The sequence below is a fragment of the Pagrus major genome, chromosome 15, assembly GCF_040436345.1.
Source record: "Pagrus major chromosome 15, Pma_NU_1.0".
Classification (NCBI taxonomy): Eukaryota; Metazoa; Chordata; class Actinopteri; order Spariformes; family Sparidae; genus Pagrus; species Pagrus major.
In genome coordinates, this window is record NC_133229.1 from 2,952,868 (window position 1) to 2,969,812 (window position 16,945).

General features: G+C 40.2%; 1 protein-coding gene across 1 annotated transcript in view; it reads right to left on the reverse strand.

The window, feature by feature from the left end:
- slc2a15a (solute carrier family 2 member 15a) overlaps positions 1–16,945 on the reverse strand; it is a 79,175-nt gene that overhangs the window by 22,952 nt on the left and 39,278 nt on the right. Inside the window, exons 4-6 of the mRNA XM_073482369.1 lie at positions 11,196–11,341; positions 10,476–10,608; positions 7,928–8,115 (exon numbers count right to left, since the gene is read on the reverse strand). Coding sequence (XP_073338470.1) covers positions 7,928–8,115; positions 10,476–10,608; positions 11,196–11,341 — 467 coding nt within the window. The remainder of the gene's footprint in view (positions 1–7,927; positions 8,116–10,475; positions 10,609–11,195; positions 11,342–16,945) is intronic.

Consider the following 16,945-nt stretch of genomic DNA (forward strand, 5'->3'; position numbering starts at 1 on the left):
CTTCCTATTCTTATTGCTAATGAGTGGTTCTTGAATCTTCTGGTGTGGCCTCTGTACTTTTGTTCCTGAAGTTTTCTGCGGATGGTGGATTGTAATACCTTCACTCCTGCCCTCTGGAGGTTGTTGGTGATGTCACTGACAGTTGTTTTAGGGTGTTTCTTTACAGCTCTCACAATGTTTTGTTATCAACTGCTGATGTTTTCCTTCATCTACCAGTTTGACATCTGTTGCTGAGTACACCAGTGGTGTCTTTCTTCTTCAGGACATTCCAAATGGTTGTACTGGCTATGGCCAATGTTTGTGCAATAGCTCTGATTGAGTTTCCATCTTCTCTCAGCTACAAAATTGCTTGCTTTTCTCCCATAGACAGCTCTCTGGTCTTCATGTTGGTTACACCTTTTTAACTATAAATTCAGTCTGCAAAGGCAAAACCCAAAGCTGAAACTGAGAGTAGACATTCAGAGCTATTTATTGTTTGAATAATCAACGTAATAGGACACACCTGGGCAGCAAAAAACACCTGTCAGTCACATGTTCCAATAATTTTGCTCACTTGAAAAATGGGTGGGTTCAAACAAAAGGTGCTATCTTCTAAGATTTTTAACAGATGTAGATGTAAATACCTGGAAATGGATGCTGACATACTGAGCTCTTATCTCATATTCATCTTTTGGTGTGAAACCCAAATGCTTTCAGTGTACAGCAAAAATAAAGGAATTGGCCTCGCTGTTCCAATAGTTTTGAAGGGGACTGTACATTACATTAGCTGGCATCTTTTACTATCATCCCATGATACATATTCTATACTGTGAACTTTTGCACATTCCATGATGAAGAGGTTTACTCAAAACTGTGTAGCTTCATGAGTTTAAAACTTACACACCCGCTTTAGTATTTGTTATACTAAATCCTTATATATTTATTGTAATTTTTGTGTTCTATATTTATGTTCTTGACTGTTGCAGTAATCAGCCTTGTTTTTTTATGCCCCAGACACCAAGGAAAATTCCTTCCTCTTAAAAAGGAGTGGCATTTTAGTGTCAGCTATTGTACTGATATTTTTGTAAATTTTGTAAACTTTGTAATAAATGGCAAAACATGAAAGGCTTTTTGTGTTTACAATAACTGAATTTAAACATTCCAACCTGCTGCAAAGGCTTTTGTGCCAGCTTTACTCAAACGTAGGTTACAAGGGCTGCCAAGGTATGCCTGCTTACATAGACCTTTGTTTGTCACACCAATAGAATGAGCTGTTCTCAGAATTTAGTATCAATGTATACCTCCAAAACTTTTATTTAGCAATTATTGTGTAAGAAAAGAATGCAGCAGTGAAACTTAGGAATGGTGAAATATGGATAAATAAATACATCCATAACAGTAAACATGTTGGTCCTTACAATTTTAACAACTTCCAACACTGAATTTGCAAAGAAACAAATGAAATATATAAAATAAATAACAAAAACAGTTTGAATCGGGGACATACTGATATTTGATTGAAGCAGGGGGCTGGCAATTTCCAAAAGGTCCCTTTAACCGGGGAACTGCTGACTTAAAAATTGCAGTGATATATTCTGCATTGGCACTGCCTTTATCGCACTTGGGGAAGGCAGGATGAGGCTGACTAGATTGATGTCCTTACCTTGGAGTTTTTTTTTTCCTTAGCCAGGGGGATATGTTTGTGGCTTGAGGAATGGCCTACCTAGAGGAGGTGCTGGGACGGCTGAGGCCAGAGTGTGCTGAGTTACTTCAACCAGTGAGGATGCAGTTGCGTTGATGATTTGTATGGAGTTAGCCAGGGACTGCAAGGTGTTGGCCAGAGAGCTGTCAGCAGAGAAGTGGCTTTGAAAGGCAGAGGAGGTATTCGCAAGAGAACGGGAGAGAGAAGAGGTGTTCTTGTGATGATTCTGTTTGTGCTTCATGGCTTCCTGTTTTATTTTGAAGTTTTACCCTCGTGTCGTGTTTTGCTTTTCATTTCCTCCTATTGTTTGATTTCCAGCCCTTTTTCTGTGTCCACCTGTGTCTTGTTTGTAATCAGCCCTTGTGCGTGTATATAGTCTGTGTGCTCCCACATTTCTTGGTCAGTTCATCCTGTGTGGTTCCCCTGTGCCTGTTCCCTCCATTGTCTTCCAGTGTTCTCCAGTGTCTCCCCGTTTTACCCCATGGTATGTTTCTGTTTTTTTGTTCCTCTTGGTTCTTCAGCCAAACCAGTGTCTGTTAGCCACCAGGCTGCTAGTCTCCTGTCAGCTCCAGTGTCAGCTAGCCACCAGGCTGCTAGCCTCCTGTCAGCTCCAGTGTTTGCTAGCCCCCTGTCTGCTCAAGGGCCTGTTAGTCCCCAAGACTGTTTCTGACAGGCATAAAGACTGCCACTGCCCAGCAGCTCGTCTTTGCAGCTGCCCAGTGCCCCAGAAACAAGTCTGCACAGCGCCCCAGAGCCAAACCTGCCCAGTGCTCCAGCTCTGGGGTCAAGGGTCCCAGCCAACACTACTCCAGTGCCGCCCACCACCAGCAGTCAATGGTTTCCAATCAGCGGCCCGACCAACATCACCCAGTGGTTTCCCAGTCGGCAGCCCGGCCGACATCCACCAGTGGTTCTCCGTCGACAGTCCGGCCAACTCAAGCCCCTGTGCCCCGCCAACTCCAGCTCCTGTTTGTAGGTGGTCCGGCCAACATCCGGCAGTGGATCCCTGTTTTCTACAAACTTCAGTCAAGTGGCAGCCTCATGATGTGGCATGCATTGTTGTTGGCCACATTGTATTTTTATGATATTACTAATGGGGGCACCAATGTCAGACATGCTCCAAAACATCAAACATAGCATCTTTAATCTCTGACCACCAGCCAAGGAAGTTGCATTTGTAAACAGTTCTAATTATTTAACTTGCTAAAATATAGGGTATACCAACATAGGTGTATAAGTTATGTAAGAAATGGCCCGATGATCATATGAGTATTATTATTATTATTATTATCCTGTCAGATGATTGATTTTTATGGTGAGAACATTTTTAGCATTTGTACTACATCAACTCATAACAAAAAGCTTACTTAAAGTGACAATAGAAAATATTTTTTTAGTGCGTGTAGACTGATTCAGTAATTTACATTTTTTTGTATTTTCTTCAAATGAACAAATAAATCAAATAATCACTGAATACTACTTTATACTTAGAATTCCATGTGATTATAGAATTGTTAAAATTAATCTTATATCTGTCCAAATATTTTATATATATATATATATATATATGTGTCCAATATCTACCCAAACAATCACAATGAGCTATTTGTTTTTACCATATCATGCAGCCCTAATGAAATGGGTACTTGAACTTCCAGCTGCCTGCAGTGATGACTTCATGCTGCACTAGTGGGTGTCAATTAAAAGTTCAATCAATAAAGTCAGTTTCCTTTCTATCACACCTGCCCTCCCTCTATACAATTTACAGGTGGGCCCCTAACTGACCTGTTTCAAATGAGAAATATGTCACATTAAGGATATAATGATACTCTTTCATGAGGACTAACCAAACCAAACCCACACCAACAATCACTTCAAAACAAAGGGAGCACACATTGCTGATGAGCGCATGCATCCTTCTGACACATAGTCCACCATGTCTCAATTATGTATGTAGACTGACTCTGAAAGTTAGTGTGGATTTTTAAATTTCACAAAATGAATGTACATCTGTTCCGTGAGAACATCAGCGACAAGGCTATCGATTCCCTTAAAAAGTCATGCTCATAACAGTTTCAAAGGTAAATTTGGCAGCAGTGTCACAAAGTCACAGATATATTGATGATTGCCTGGGCTTGAGCTTTACCGTTTTCTGTTGGATAAAATATACTATCAAGATTAGTATGGAATTAAAAAAAACACTGTGGCACAGCTACAGATAGCCACAGTTGTTAGATACAGTTGTAGTCAAAAGCTTACATCCACTTGTAAAGAACACGTATATCATGGCAGTCTTCAGTTTCCAATGATGATGATTCTACAGCTCTCATTTTTCTGTGATGGAATGAGTGGAACACACTTCTTTGTCACAAAAAACATTAATGAAGTTTGCTTCAAATCTGAATTTATAATGGGTCTTCTGAAAATGTGACCAAATCTGCTGGCTCAAAAATATACATATAGTAACCTGAATCAATTTTGGTGATCATGGAAAGTTGTGTGAATCGAAATTTGCTTTGTAGCATGGCCTCTTAACTTCTTCTGAGAAATTCTGATTGATAACAGCTGGTGACTTTTGTGGGCCCATTTTAATAGGGCTTGTTTGACACGACCCCTAGAATCAGCCACAAATACTACAATGGGAAAGTGTAAAGAGCTCATTATTGATTTGAACTAGTAAAGAAAGTCACTCGGAGCCATTTCAAAGCAGTTACAGGTTAACTGTGAAAACAACTGTTTCTAAGTATAAAGTGCATGGCGCAGTTTTGTCACTGCCAGGATCAGGAAGAGAAACACAAACTATCACCTGCTGCTGAGAGAATATTGGTCAGGATGGTCAAGAGTCAACCAAAAACTCCCAAAAAGCAAGTCTGCGATGAATTAGAAACTGCTGGAAGACAGGTGCCAGTGTCAACAGTCAAGCGTATTTTGCATTGCCATGGGCTGAGAGGCCCTTGCTCCAGACACAGCACCTTAAGGCTCGACTGAAGTGTGCTGCTGATCACATGGACAAAGAAAAAGGTTGACTTGGTTGATTTGGTTGACTTCACTGATTCTGTCAAGAGGAGTGGTTAAAAATTTAGCCAGAGGCCTGCCAGAAGCTTGTGGATGGCTATCAAAAGCACCTAATTGAGGTGAAAATGGCCAAGATACATTTAACCAAATATTAGAATCACTGTATGTATATTTTTGACCCAGCAGATTTGGTCACATTTTCAGAAGACCTACAATAAATTAATTACTGAACACATAAATGTTATTTGTGACAAAGTAGTATGTGTTCCACTCATCCCAGCACAGAAAACTGAGAGTTGTGGAAATCATCGGAACTGAAAACTGCCAAACATCTTCTTTACAAGTGTATGTAAACTTTTGACCACGACTGTACTGACAAGTAACCTGTAACCAGTTTGGCTGAAAAGAAAATGATAAACATTTCTCTGTGTAATGTGACATATGCTTTCAAAAGACAAAACAATCGTGCAAAAATCTGTATGAGGAGGCAGACTTTTAAGACTTGCCAACTGCACAGCTGGTACAGTGTTAATACACAGAGACAGCAGACATCTGCTCACATTCAATTCACTGTGAGGTTTTACGGGGAGCAGGACCAGACAGGAGGTGTATTGACTGCAGACAGCAGACGTTGAGAGGCACACACAAACACACACACAGAATCGTGTTTCCATCACTTCAGAGGATGTCACTTATAATATATTGTCTTATATTTATTTCCTGGAGACCTACCCTATATTATCATCCCCAGTCTCTCAAGTATTGCTTTTATTCACAATCATCATACCATCATCATGGACACAACAATCAACTTCATTCTCATCCTCATCATACATTGGTTGATTATTTTTACCACCAACATATCACCTTAACCCTTCTCATCCTTAGTGCTGCTGTCAGTATGTGCATGTATCAGGACTGTGCCACTGTGTTGAGGTAGTGCTAATTAGCCACTTAAAATACAGCCTGGAGAAGGGTGTGCTAATGAGTTCAGCTCCAGTGCTTACAGTGTGCACTTTCTGGCCTGGGCACCCCAGTAATCATCAAATAATTAATTAATCTCCAGGGCAATATTCAGAGGGTGACTAACTGGTTTTAACTAGTTTTGAGGAAGATTGTATTAAATGCTGAACTGAAATTAAAAATAACAGCATAACGACGTAGCTGTATTTTTAAGGTATGTGAAGACACATTTGTGTTTCTGTGGCTGGAGTCAAAGACAGAGTAAAAGTCATATCTCAGATTTCTTTTTAATTTTATAATAATAATAATAATAATAATAATAATAATAATAATATTAATATCATCATCTAATTGGGATATAAAGACTGCTTTGGTCAACAAAAATGTACATGCAAAAACATGCAACTCAAAAACTGTAACCTTTGCTCACAACTTCCACAGCGACAAACCACAAACTGGAAGGGTTGGCACAGCAACATTTCCACCACACCAGCGGTACTCAATTAAAATTCAAAGAGGCCCAGTTAGAGAAAATTTCCTCAAGCAAAGGTCACAAAGTCTAACTTGCATTACGATTCAGTGCCATATTTAGTATATTGAAGTAATCTACTAGTTGTAATAACTTCTGTATGTAGACAACAACTGACTGTTAATTAAATAAAGTACAATTCTATCATATTTCAACAATATTGTCACTTTTCACATTGAACTGGAGGGATTATAAATAAGTTCTGAAAAAAATACTGTCCACATGCTTATTTGTTGTACTTTCCCTTTAAGAAGTGAGCACTAGCCCTTTAAGTGTTTTACAGAGGACGGTGTATGTAGAAAAACGAAAGAGGAGAAAGAAAAAACGAAAAGTGTGCTTCTGTTGAACTGAGGACTTGGAGAAAATGCAGATGGACGTGTTTTTGGCTGTTCATTTCAGGGGTTCAACAAATGCACTGACTAGCCCATCACCACTTACTTTACATACTTTACTCCACCCTTCTTATTGACAATAATTCTGTAATGACTAATCAATACTCTATCTCGTATATCAGCCAGTAGAGCAGGTTGAGAGTTTCAAATACTTTGGAGCCACACTGGACAATAAAGTCACTTCTCACCCACATACCATTGACATCTGCAGATGTTCCCATACACAAATTCAAACCACTCTCTGGTGCCCCCCACCCTCTGCTACTGCTTTACAAATGCATATTTCAATCCATAATACTCTACTGCTCCCCTTGTTTTCTCACTGCGCTGTCTCCACGGCACACACTGCTTCCAAAATCATTGGTCTCCCAACCTCCGATTTTTCTGATCTCAATTAGTGTGATCACTTGCAAAGCTTTCACTATAGCACATGACCCCAGGTACCCCTTCAACTCATTTTCACTCTACTTCCAGATGATAGCAGATAACTCCAGGTCACTTAGATGGAAAAATGCACGTTTTAGCCAAGGGTTCTCCCCTCTGCCAGAGCTAGCTAATTATGTGTTTTGAAAAAATGTATATGTTGTTGTGAGTGAATGTATTTATGTTCTGGAGGCATGCTGCACTCATCCACAGGGTATGCATAATGATACATATATATATAGTTTGGTTGAATAGATACAGATACAGATAATGGTGTATTCCTTCATCCCTACCATCCCCACACTAAAATCTATCGATCTATGAAATCAAAGAGACCAAAGGGATTTGACTCAGGACTTGAGATTTCATAGCCAAGACTTGAGACTTGCAAAACAATGACTTTGTCTCACTTCTGGCATAAAAATGGTTTGAGTTGTGGAGCTGAGTGAGCATGGCGGTACGATGGTTATTATTAATAACAGATGAGACACAACTGAGACACATTGTTTGTCACATAGTTCTCAAAATGCTTTCACTTTTCTGGCATCTGTTTGGTAGGCTGTAAATAAAATTACTTGCCAAAAGGGTAGTAAGCTGAGTCTGAATTGACATTATTCAGTTAAATATTTTTATGGACCAAATGCTTTGTTAGTTGTGACTAATGAGGTCACTTGTAGTGACAAACCAACAGATAATTACCCAACTCTGCAGTTATCCTCAGCTCTTCAGAGCCTTTAAGCCCCTTTTTGCTCTTTTTTTTCATACACCGCACATTTTCTAATTTTGCATATTTCATTTAAGGGAAACACCCAAGGAAGAAACTGTGGTGAAAACTTTGGACTTGTTACTAAATACTAATTTGAAAAAAGACCACCAAACCTCCACTCCTTCTGTGTATACATCACTTAATTTCCAAGTCCTCACCGCATCGATGCCAGACAGCTGCATGCCGATGTTGATGACCACCACACTGAGCACCTGCAGGCGGACTGAGTCATCCAGCAACAGTTTCCATACTGACAGTGTCTCCACTGACGACAGAGAGCGCTGCTCCTCCTGCATCTCTTCAATCTCAGCCTGGATGTTACACTTGGCTCTATACCACTTCAGGGCTGAGAGTCAGGATAGGGAGCAGCATGGTTATAGCACATCATGGAAACATACAACAGCACATCTGAAACACAGGTCATTACAGCTTTGTCCCTACTTGTGGTTTGCAATGCCAAAGTATCGTGAGGTCAGTTTGTCAGTCTGTCCACCAGGCATCAGGACCTTTAATTTAGGGGTTTGCCGCAAGGGTTAATTCTTGGTGCAATCTAATTTTCTGTTTACTTTACTAGGCAGCTGGATTTGTGAGATCATGTGATCATCATCTTGCAAATCCATCTTGCCAGGCTTCAAGGTGTGTCACGCAGTGGGTGAACCAATCAGTGTCCTTTGAGAAACTACTGGCCGTTTGAGACTGCAGCTACAGGTGTGATTTAGGTCTGACAACCAGTGAGAGAATCTACTGTTTGTTTGAAGAGGTTAGCATAGATTCTGATATAGCATCAGTTATATCAGATCTGAGTATATTTCATTGAGTGAAGAGCAAAGAACAACACTGAAGGCTTTTCTCCATGGAAAAGCTGTTTTCATTCTTAAGAAAATAAAAATGGTCGGACAGCCCAATAGATGTGCTAGGTATCCTTATACCTGGAAACATGGAGCACATTACAAGAGAAAAGATTGAAAGAAAGATACAAATAGTTTGGAGGATAGGAATGGAAAAGCTTGGAGAATGACTTTATGACCTTATATAGAAAAACAGCAGTAATAAATTTGTTGGTAATACCTTAGTTTATCAACACCAATTAGCCACAACTTTAAAACCACTGACATGTGAAACTAATAATTTTGATCATCTTGGTGCGATACAATGTTCTACTGTAAAACCTTGAGTCCTGGCATTCATGTGAATGCAACTAGACACACACCACCCACCCATACATTTTTGCAGACAAGGTACAGCCCCCCCATTAGCAACGGTTCTCCCTAATGACAGTGACCCCCACAGTAGGACAGTGGGTCTTGCCACACAGCAAGAACTGATCACGAATGGCCCAAAGAACTTGAAAAAGAGCTCAAGGCGTGGACCAGGCCTCCAAATCTGAATGGGCATCCATGGGACGTCCTGGAACAATTCTGATCCATGGGACAAGCCAAGTTAGAGCCAAGTATAATCCAACCATGGATCAGACTTGGCTTTGACCCATCAAGACATAAACACAGGACTTCTGGGGGTGTCCTGTGGTGTCTGCCACCACTGGACACTCCCAGCAGATCCTTTGAGTCCTTGGGGTTGCAACATGGGGCCTCCATGGGTTGGACTTGTTCTAGGATGTCAAGATCTGCTTGATTGGATTGAAATCTGGAGAATTTGGAGACCGGGATGACATCATGAGCTTTTTGTCACATAACTTTGCTTATTCATGAGCAGTTTTTGTGGTGGCAGGGCTCACTGTCCTGCTGGGAGGGTCACTACCATCAGAGAGTACCATTGCCATGAGGGGCTGTACTTAGACTGCAACACAGTTTGGGTGGGTGGTGTGTGTCATATGGCACCCACATGAATGCCAGGACCCAAGGTTTCCAGAAGAACATTGCATTGTAATGGGATAACCAATGTTGTTCACTTCAACTAACAGTGGCTTTAATGTTGTGGCTGATCGGTGTATATTCTCATGGCATAACCATCACCAGGAAAAGAATTATTCAGAAAGTATGAACAAAAGCTTTTTATGGGACGGTAAGCCTGACAAGATCAAAATAACTGTACAATGATCATAAATATGGTGGGCTCAATTGTTGAACCTTGAGGCACTCAACTTTGCATTAAATGCATCGGTTATACATACATTTATTTCTAATCCATAATGGTTTTCAGCAAAGTTATTGATGTCTGCTTATCCTCTATTCTAAAAAGAACTCTATCCGTTTCTTCAGTTAACTCCTTTCAAACTTGCAATATTAAGGAGAAAAACATTTTTATACTTATCATGTCATAGCCAGCTGAGTTTCATTTCCAATATAATCAACCTGATTCTAGCAAAGAAATCCAAAGCCTAGTGATATGGTTTAATAGAATCATATGAATTATGGATAGAACTTTGCTCATCAAATCAATAAATGATAAAGGAATATTGTTTATAAATGATCTTTTGAACAGTGGGGGCAAAATCATGTCTTTTAACTTTTTCAGAGAAAAGTAAAGTAATGACTCTGTGCAGCTATACCGCAAATCTGTAGCACTGACACACAGCAGTATCTCTCTTTTAAAAGTAATGACGACTATGAACTTAGACAACTGCTATGGTGTAATATTCAAAATATGTTACAACTAAACTTTTATTAACAATTACTTTAACGTAGGGGGTTCACTTCTTCATGTAAAGCTTCCCTTGTTGATGTGAAGCAGTACCACAACACTTACCTGTGATGGTGGCGTGGATATTGTGCTTTTCAATCAGCAGGTATCTGGGGCTCTCTGGGAACCATGGCAACAGCATCAACTGAATGAAAGTGGGGACCACCACCACTGAAAGAAAGAGGGGCCAATGCTCCTCCTGCAATAGTTCCAACAGATGCTAAGAATATTAGAGCAACATTGATGATGAATGAGACCAATAACACTATCTTATAAAAACAGATGATGCAAAATTTCATGTTTTGTGCTCGATGGCAGATTTATTTCATAGTTAAAGCCTATGTGATTGTCAATGGGAAGGACATTATCTGAATAAGTCAAATCAATGGTGGCCACTTACAGACATCCCAGGTCGGACTCAGGTCTACTTAGATCAGTCCAAGATGTGCTTTGTCAGGTATGGTAACACTAGTCACAATTGTTTAAATGTCTGGGGGAAAGCCTGATTTTGGTTTTGTGCCTCAAAATTGGTAATTTCTTCTGTCACAATGACCTGGGCTATTACAATAGAGGTTGCCGTTTAAATGACAAAATAGACACATTTACAAGTTAAAAAAAAACTTTTGAGTTTTAGTTTTATTTTATAGCTATGTTGAAGTGAGAAACTCATGAGCTAAGTTAGAGTCAAACTTTTTTTCCATACCATAACCACACAGTCACATGGATTTTGCAGCAGTCCTCTCCACATACCAGGTTGTTGTTACAGTAGTAAGCAGTGTTGACTACCTTTCCTAGAAGCTCATGTAGGCCGAGGATTTGGGCAGCGAAGACTCCAGTGCCAATAAAGATACTTGGCACGAGACCCAGAAAGCCTCGCAGGTTCTTAGGAGCTATCTCACCAAGGTACATTGGTACTACACTTAGGGAGATGCCTGCAGTAAAAGAAAGATGAATGTAACAATGCAGTGATTTAAATGTTCTATAAAGATTTCATAGTGTATTTTAACTATAGTGTAAAAACTCATGGAGTATGCAAGCGAACAGAGCAAATAAAGAGACACTACAAGGACAAAAGTAGAATATGTGGACGCTCAAATAAAGCATGTGGATGCCTGAATGTTGAAACAATATGTGATTGTTGGATGAAGTCCTGCAGATTGAAGTGGGATGAAAAAGGGTTTTAAGTTTGAAACTGAAGGGGGCAGAATGTTTTCCAATTCAATGTGTTAATTAGCTGCCCTCTGAGATTAAAAAAAAAAAAAAACAAAGCGAGAAGATGTATGTTTAAATGAATTGATTGATTCAGTTTAACAGCATTACTGTATGATTTAGTTTTGTAACGGTTAGTAAATTAGGTGATCATCGGAGGAACAAAGGGCCAAGAATTGGCTGCCTGTCTAATTCATACTCAAAATGAGGGGGCAGCATATCACCAGAGTAACCGCTAACTGCTGCTAGCTGTAGCTGCTGTTAGCTATTTTAGCCAAATTAGCAGTGCATGTAGCGGTCCGGACTGAGCACTTGGAGCGACAGGGAAGTGTTGGTGTTTTCACCACTAGCACATGAATGTTGAACCAGGACGGACTGTAGCTAGCTTGTAAGCATGCTAACTTAAGTAGATGTTCTCTGCAACACAACACATACAACTATTATGTCTTAACATTCTGTTCATAATTTTTAGATTTTGTAATGTTTTTAACTAAAAATCTTACATATTGCACCTTTAAGTACCAAACTGTTGATTACCAATTAATAGCATCTGCCATCTTTTTTACAAAAATTTTATTGATCTTTTTAGAGGATTTGCTGCCTGTTAATGAAAAATCTTTGGGTTGTGAACTGTTGGTTGGTCATTTGAAGAAATGACATTTTTCATTATTATCTGACAATTTTTAGACTAACTGATTAATCAACAGAATAATATAGATAATTGACAACAAAAATTATAGCTAGTTCCAGCCTTCTGTCTACCTGTATCAAGATTTCAAATGCTCGCCGTCACTGCTTAAATATAGTACTTTTCACACAGAGATTCAGCATTGTTGCCGCAACGAAGGCTCACCTTTACGCAGCCTTTGCTTGTTCACACTGAACCAATCAGTGCCGGCATAAAGCCTCTCCAGTTTGTCATTTCATACAGCATGCCAGCTTTGAGGAACCAAAGGAGGCGTGCTAGTACGCGTCATAACGTTGAGATCAGAGTGGTTTTTTCCACCTGTTAATCTAAACATGTATCCACCACCTGTTTATAATCATATTGGTACCGCTATGTGTTGTGATTAAGATCCTGACCCACCACACATCGTGGAAAGTGACAAAGTCACGTTTTTTGCTTTAAATTACATCACATAATCACCATCAGTAAATAGTGGACCCTGTCTGGGTCTGGGGGAAAGTTAACTGAAGTCTCAGTTGGGAGGGCTAACCATCACAGGGATTTTTTTCAATACAAGTACAATAGTACAATAAAAGCCAGAGACAGCAACTACAACAACACAATGGTGAAAGGTGAGTTAAAGTTTTTTGCTCTAAATTGTGTCACATAATCACCGCCATTCAACTGCAGGAGCCGCCTAGCTCTTGCTACTGGGGACAGAAGCTGTTCCGCGTCTAAATGTTTCTCTTTATTTGATGAGTGAAGGACCTGTATAGCTGTCAAACTGTGAATGCCATCAGACTGACACACTCCATTCACAGAGATGCTGTCGCGCCTCTGTTGTGGCTCTGTTACTACCTCCACTGGCAGATCAGAGGTGAAACGAAACTGTTCCCCCATTTATGGCATTATATTTGTGCCACATTCTTGAAGGACCAATGGGGGATTTTGAGCACAGACAAATATATTTTGCAAGCACATAAATTATATTTTGAAGAGAAATTTTACAAGACTATGGCAAGACATAATTTCATTTGACCAAAAAAATTCTGCGCACAATAAATGTATTTGCATGTTTACTATTATTGCTTTTAATGTGCAATAATAACCCCTCTCACTCAGTTTTACTCATATGTCCTCTCACAAACTCTAAGTCGCTGTGCTGTCTGACCGCTGCACACTCGCTCTTAATCTCTCCCTTCTCAACTTTACCTGAACACTCGCTCAACTTGACACAGTGTTGTGTGCCACATAATCAACCAATCGGAGAATTGGCACAAATAATATCAGATTGGCTGTTTCATCTCAAATTAGATCGCCAGTATAAGTATTTACAACATCCCGGAAGCGTTACGAAAAATCAACACACCAGAGTGGAGTTGCTCGACTACAGCTGGATTAAAACGCATTTTCGGTCAGTATTTTTTATTATTGACACAACAGTGTGTTAACGTTATAGTGCTGTTGTGTCGCATTGTTTGGATTAACATTATATCTGCATGTATCTTGAGACATCGTTAGTTTAACTCACCCCTCTTTCTTGTATAGCAATCCTGGCTAGCATAACTGGACAATATTGTTTGAACAGCAACACCAAAATGTCCCACCACAGCCATATATTAGTAGCCATGTAGTTTGTATTGCTTTGTAATATATAATTTTTTATGAACACTTTATTAAAGTTTGTTTTTACGTTAGTTAGCTTGAGAACTATCTTGGTAGGTTGCTAATGCTTGCTAATTCATGTAAAAAAAACAGTAGCTAACTACTGCCAAGATAGTTGGCAAACTTGACAATCTTAAAAAAGAAAATCATGAAGGCACATTATTCCTGGTGATTTTATTTCAACGTATAACGCCTAAAGAAGGCATTTTGCCAATGATAAATTAAAGATAGATACTTTAACTTTAACCTACATATCAAGTTTGATAACCTGCACATACACAACCAAAGTACACTATCATCTGTGAGAAAATCTGCTAAAATCTACAGTATGTAACATATTTTTGAGTGGGCTACATCTCATCAATGGCTAGGATGCTATAAGGGGTACACGTATTAGCTTCCACATCACATAGCACGTTATGTAGTTTATTCTGAGACATACAATATTTGGCTTACTATGAGTCCCTCTTCTTTGTTAATCCGTATGAGGAATCTCATATGTACAGTGGTGCTTGAAAGTTTAGAACCCTTTAGAATTTTCTATATTTCTGTATAAATATGACCAAAAACAGTCCTAAAAGTAGATAAAGAGAACCCAATTAAACAAATGAGACAACATTTTATACTTGGCTATGTATGTATTGAGGAAAATGATCCAATATTACTTTATATTAGCATATATGTATATATATATATATATATATATATATATATATATATATATATATATATATACATATATATATATTAGTTATATTAGTGTAAAATTGTAAAGGACAAATAAAATAAATGGCAATTATAGCTAAATAATTAGAAACAAATAATTGAACAACAGAAATAATGATAAAAATAAAGAAATGGAATAAATAAAATAGATAAAATAAATAAAACAAATATAATAAACTCAAAAGGTAGGAGTAAAAGTAAAAGGACGACATCACATAAAAGCAAGTCTATAAAAATGGGTTTTAAGAAGTGATTTAAAAGAAGTTACCAATCCTGCAAGCCTTTTTTCCTCAGGCAGGGCATTCCCAAAGCTGAGGGGCCCTGATGGCGAAGGCACGATCACCTTTAGTTTTTAGCCTCGGCTTTGGAACAGTTAGAAGGGCCCCACTTGAGGATCTAAGGCTGCAAGGTGGCTCGTAAGGAATTAAAATGTCTGCTATATAGGTCGGAGCCAGACCCAAGAGTGCTTTAAAAGTGATCAGTAAAATCTTAAAATCAATTCTAAAACGGACAGGGAGCCAATGAAGGGAAGCTAGGACTCTGGGGTGATGTAATGTCGTCTGTTAAAACGAGTTAGAATCCTAGCTGCTGAATTCTGTACGAGTTGGAGGTGAGAGAGTGATTTCTGATTGATACTGGAGAGAAGGGAGTTGCAGTAATCTAGTCTGGAAAAGATGAATGCATGAATGACTTTTTCCAGGTCAGAGGGTGAGAGCATGTGTTTGATTCATGAAATGGATCTTAGTTGGTAGAAACAGGACTGGACCAGTTTGTTGATGTGAGGGATGAATGTGACCTCTGAGTCAAATTGAACACCAAGATTTCGTGCAGTGGGATTTATGTTGACGGACAGGGGACCAAGGGCTTGCTGAAAGTGGCTGATATGGTTTGGGGGCTGAACAGTTTGATTTCTGTTTTTGAGTTATTAAGTTGTAGGAAATTTAGAGCCATCCAACAGTTGATATCTTTAAGACAGTCTAAGACAGCAGCTAGGCTTCTTGGGTCACCGGGCCTCAGCGGAAGGTATATTTGTTTGTATTTAAGGTATATAAACATTATGGTGTTTGATAATCTGGCCGAGCGGGAGCATATAAATTGAAAATAAAATCGGACCTAAGATAGAACCTTGTGGTACACCACAGATAATGGGCGTTGTAGTTGAAGAATAATTACCTGTGGTGACCGAGAAGGCTCTGTCTAAAAGGTAAGAATAAAACCAACTAAAAGCAGTACCCTTGATGCCAACCCAGGTTTTCAGGCAGTCTAATAAAATGGCATGATCAACAGTGTCAAAATGGGAGTGGGAGTTTGCCCATCCAGTCTTCATGTGTTTTGTGGCCTACGACCGGGTCCCCCGGGGAGTACTGTGGGGGGTACTGAGGGAGTATAGGGTACCGGGGCTGTTGGTACGAGCTATCCAGTCCTTGTATGACCAAAGTGAGAGTTGTGTCCGTATACTCGGCACAAAGTCGAATACGTTTCCAGTGGGTGTTGGACTCCGCCAGGGCTGCCCCTTGTCTCCGATCCTGTTTGTGATATTCATGGACAGGATCTCAAGGTGCAGCCATGGTGAGGAGAGTGTCCGGTATGGGAACCTCAGAATTGCGTCTTTGCTTTTTGCGGATGACGTGGTTCTGTTGGCTTCCTCAGCCCGTGACCTCCAGCAGGCATTGGGGTGGTTCGCAGCCAAGTGTGACGCAGTCGGGATGAGGGTCAGCACCTCTAAGTCTAAGGCCATGGTTCTCTGCCGGAAAATGGTGGATTGCCCCCTCCGGTTGGGGAGTGAGCTCCTGGCCCAAGCGAAGAAGTTTAAGTATCTCGGGGTCTTGTTCACAAGTGATGGGAGAATGGAGCATGAGGTGGACAGACGGCTTGGTGCAGCGTCTGCAGTATTGTGGGCGTTGTACCGGACCGTCGGGGTGAAGAGGGACCTGAGCCGCAAGGCGAAGCTCTCGATTTACCGGTCCATCTATGTTCCAACCCTCACCTATGGTCACGAGCTGTGGGTAGTGACCAAAAGAACGAGATCGCGGATACAAGTGGCTGAAATGAGTTTCCTCCGTAGGGTGGCTGGGCTCAGCCTTATGGATAGGGTGAGGAGCTCAGACATCCGGAGGGAGCTCGGAGTAGAGCCGCTGCTCCATCGCGTCGAGAGGAGCCAGTTGAGGTGGTTCGGGCATCTGATCAGGATGCCTCCTGGGCACCTCCCCTTGGAGGTTTTCCAGGCACGTCCAACTGGGAGGAGACCCCAGGGCAGACCCAGAACCCG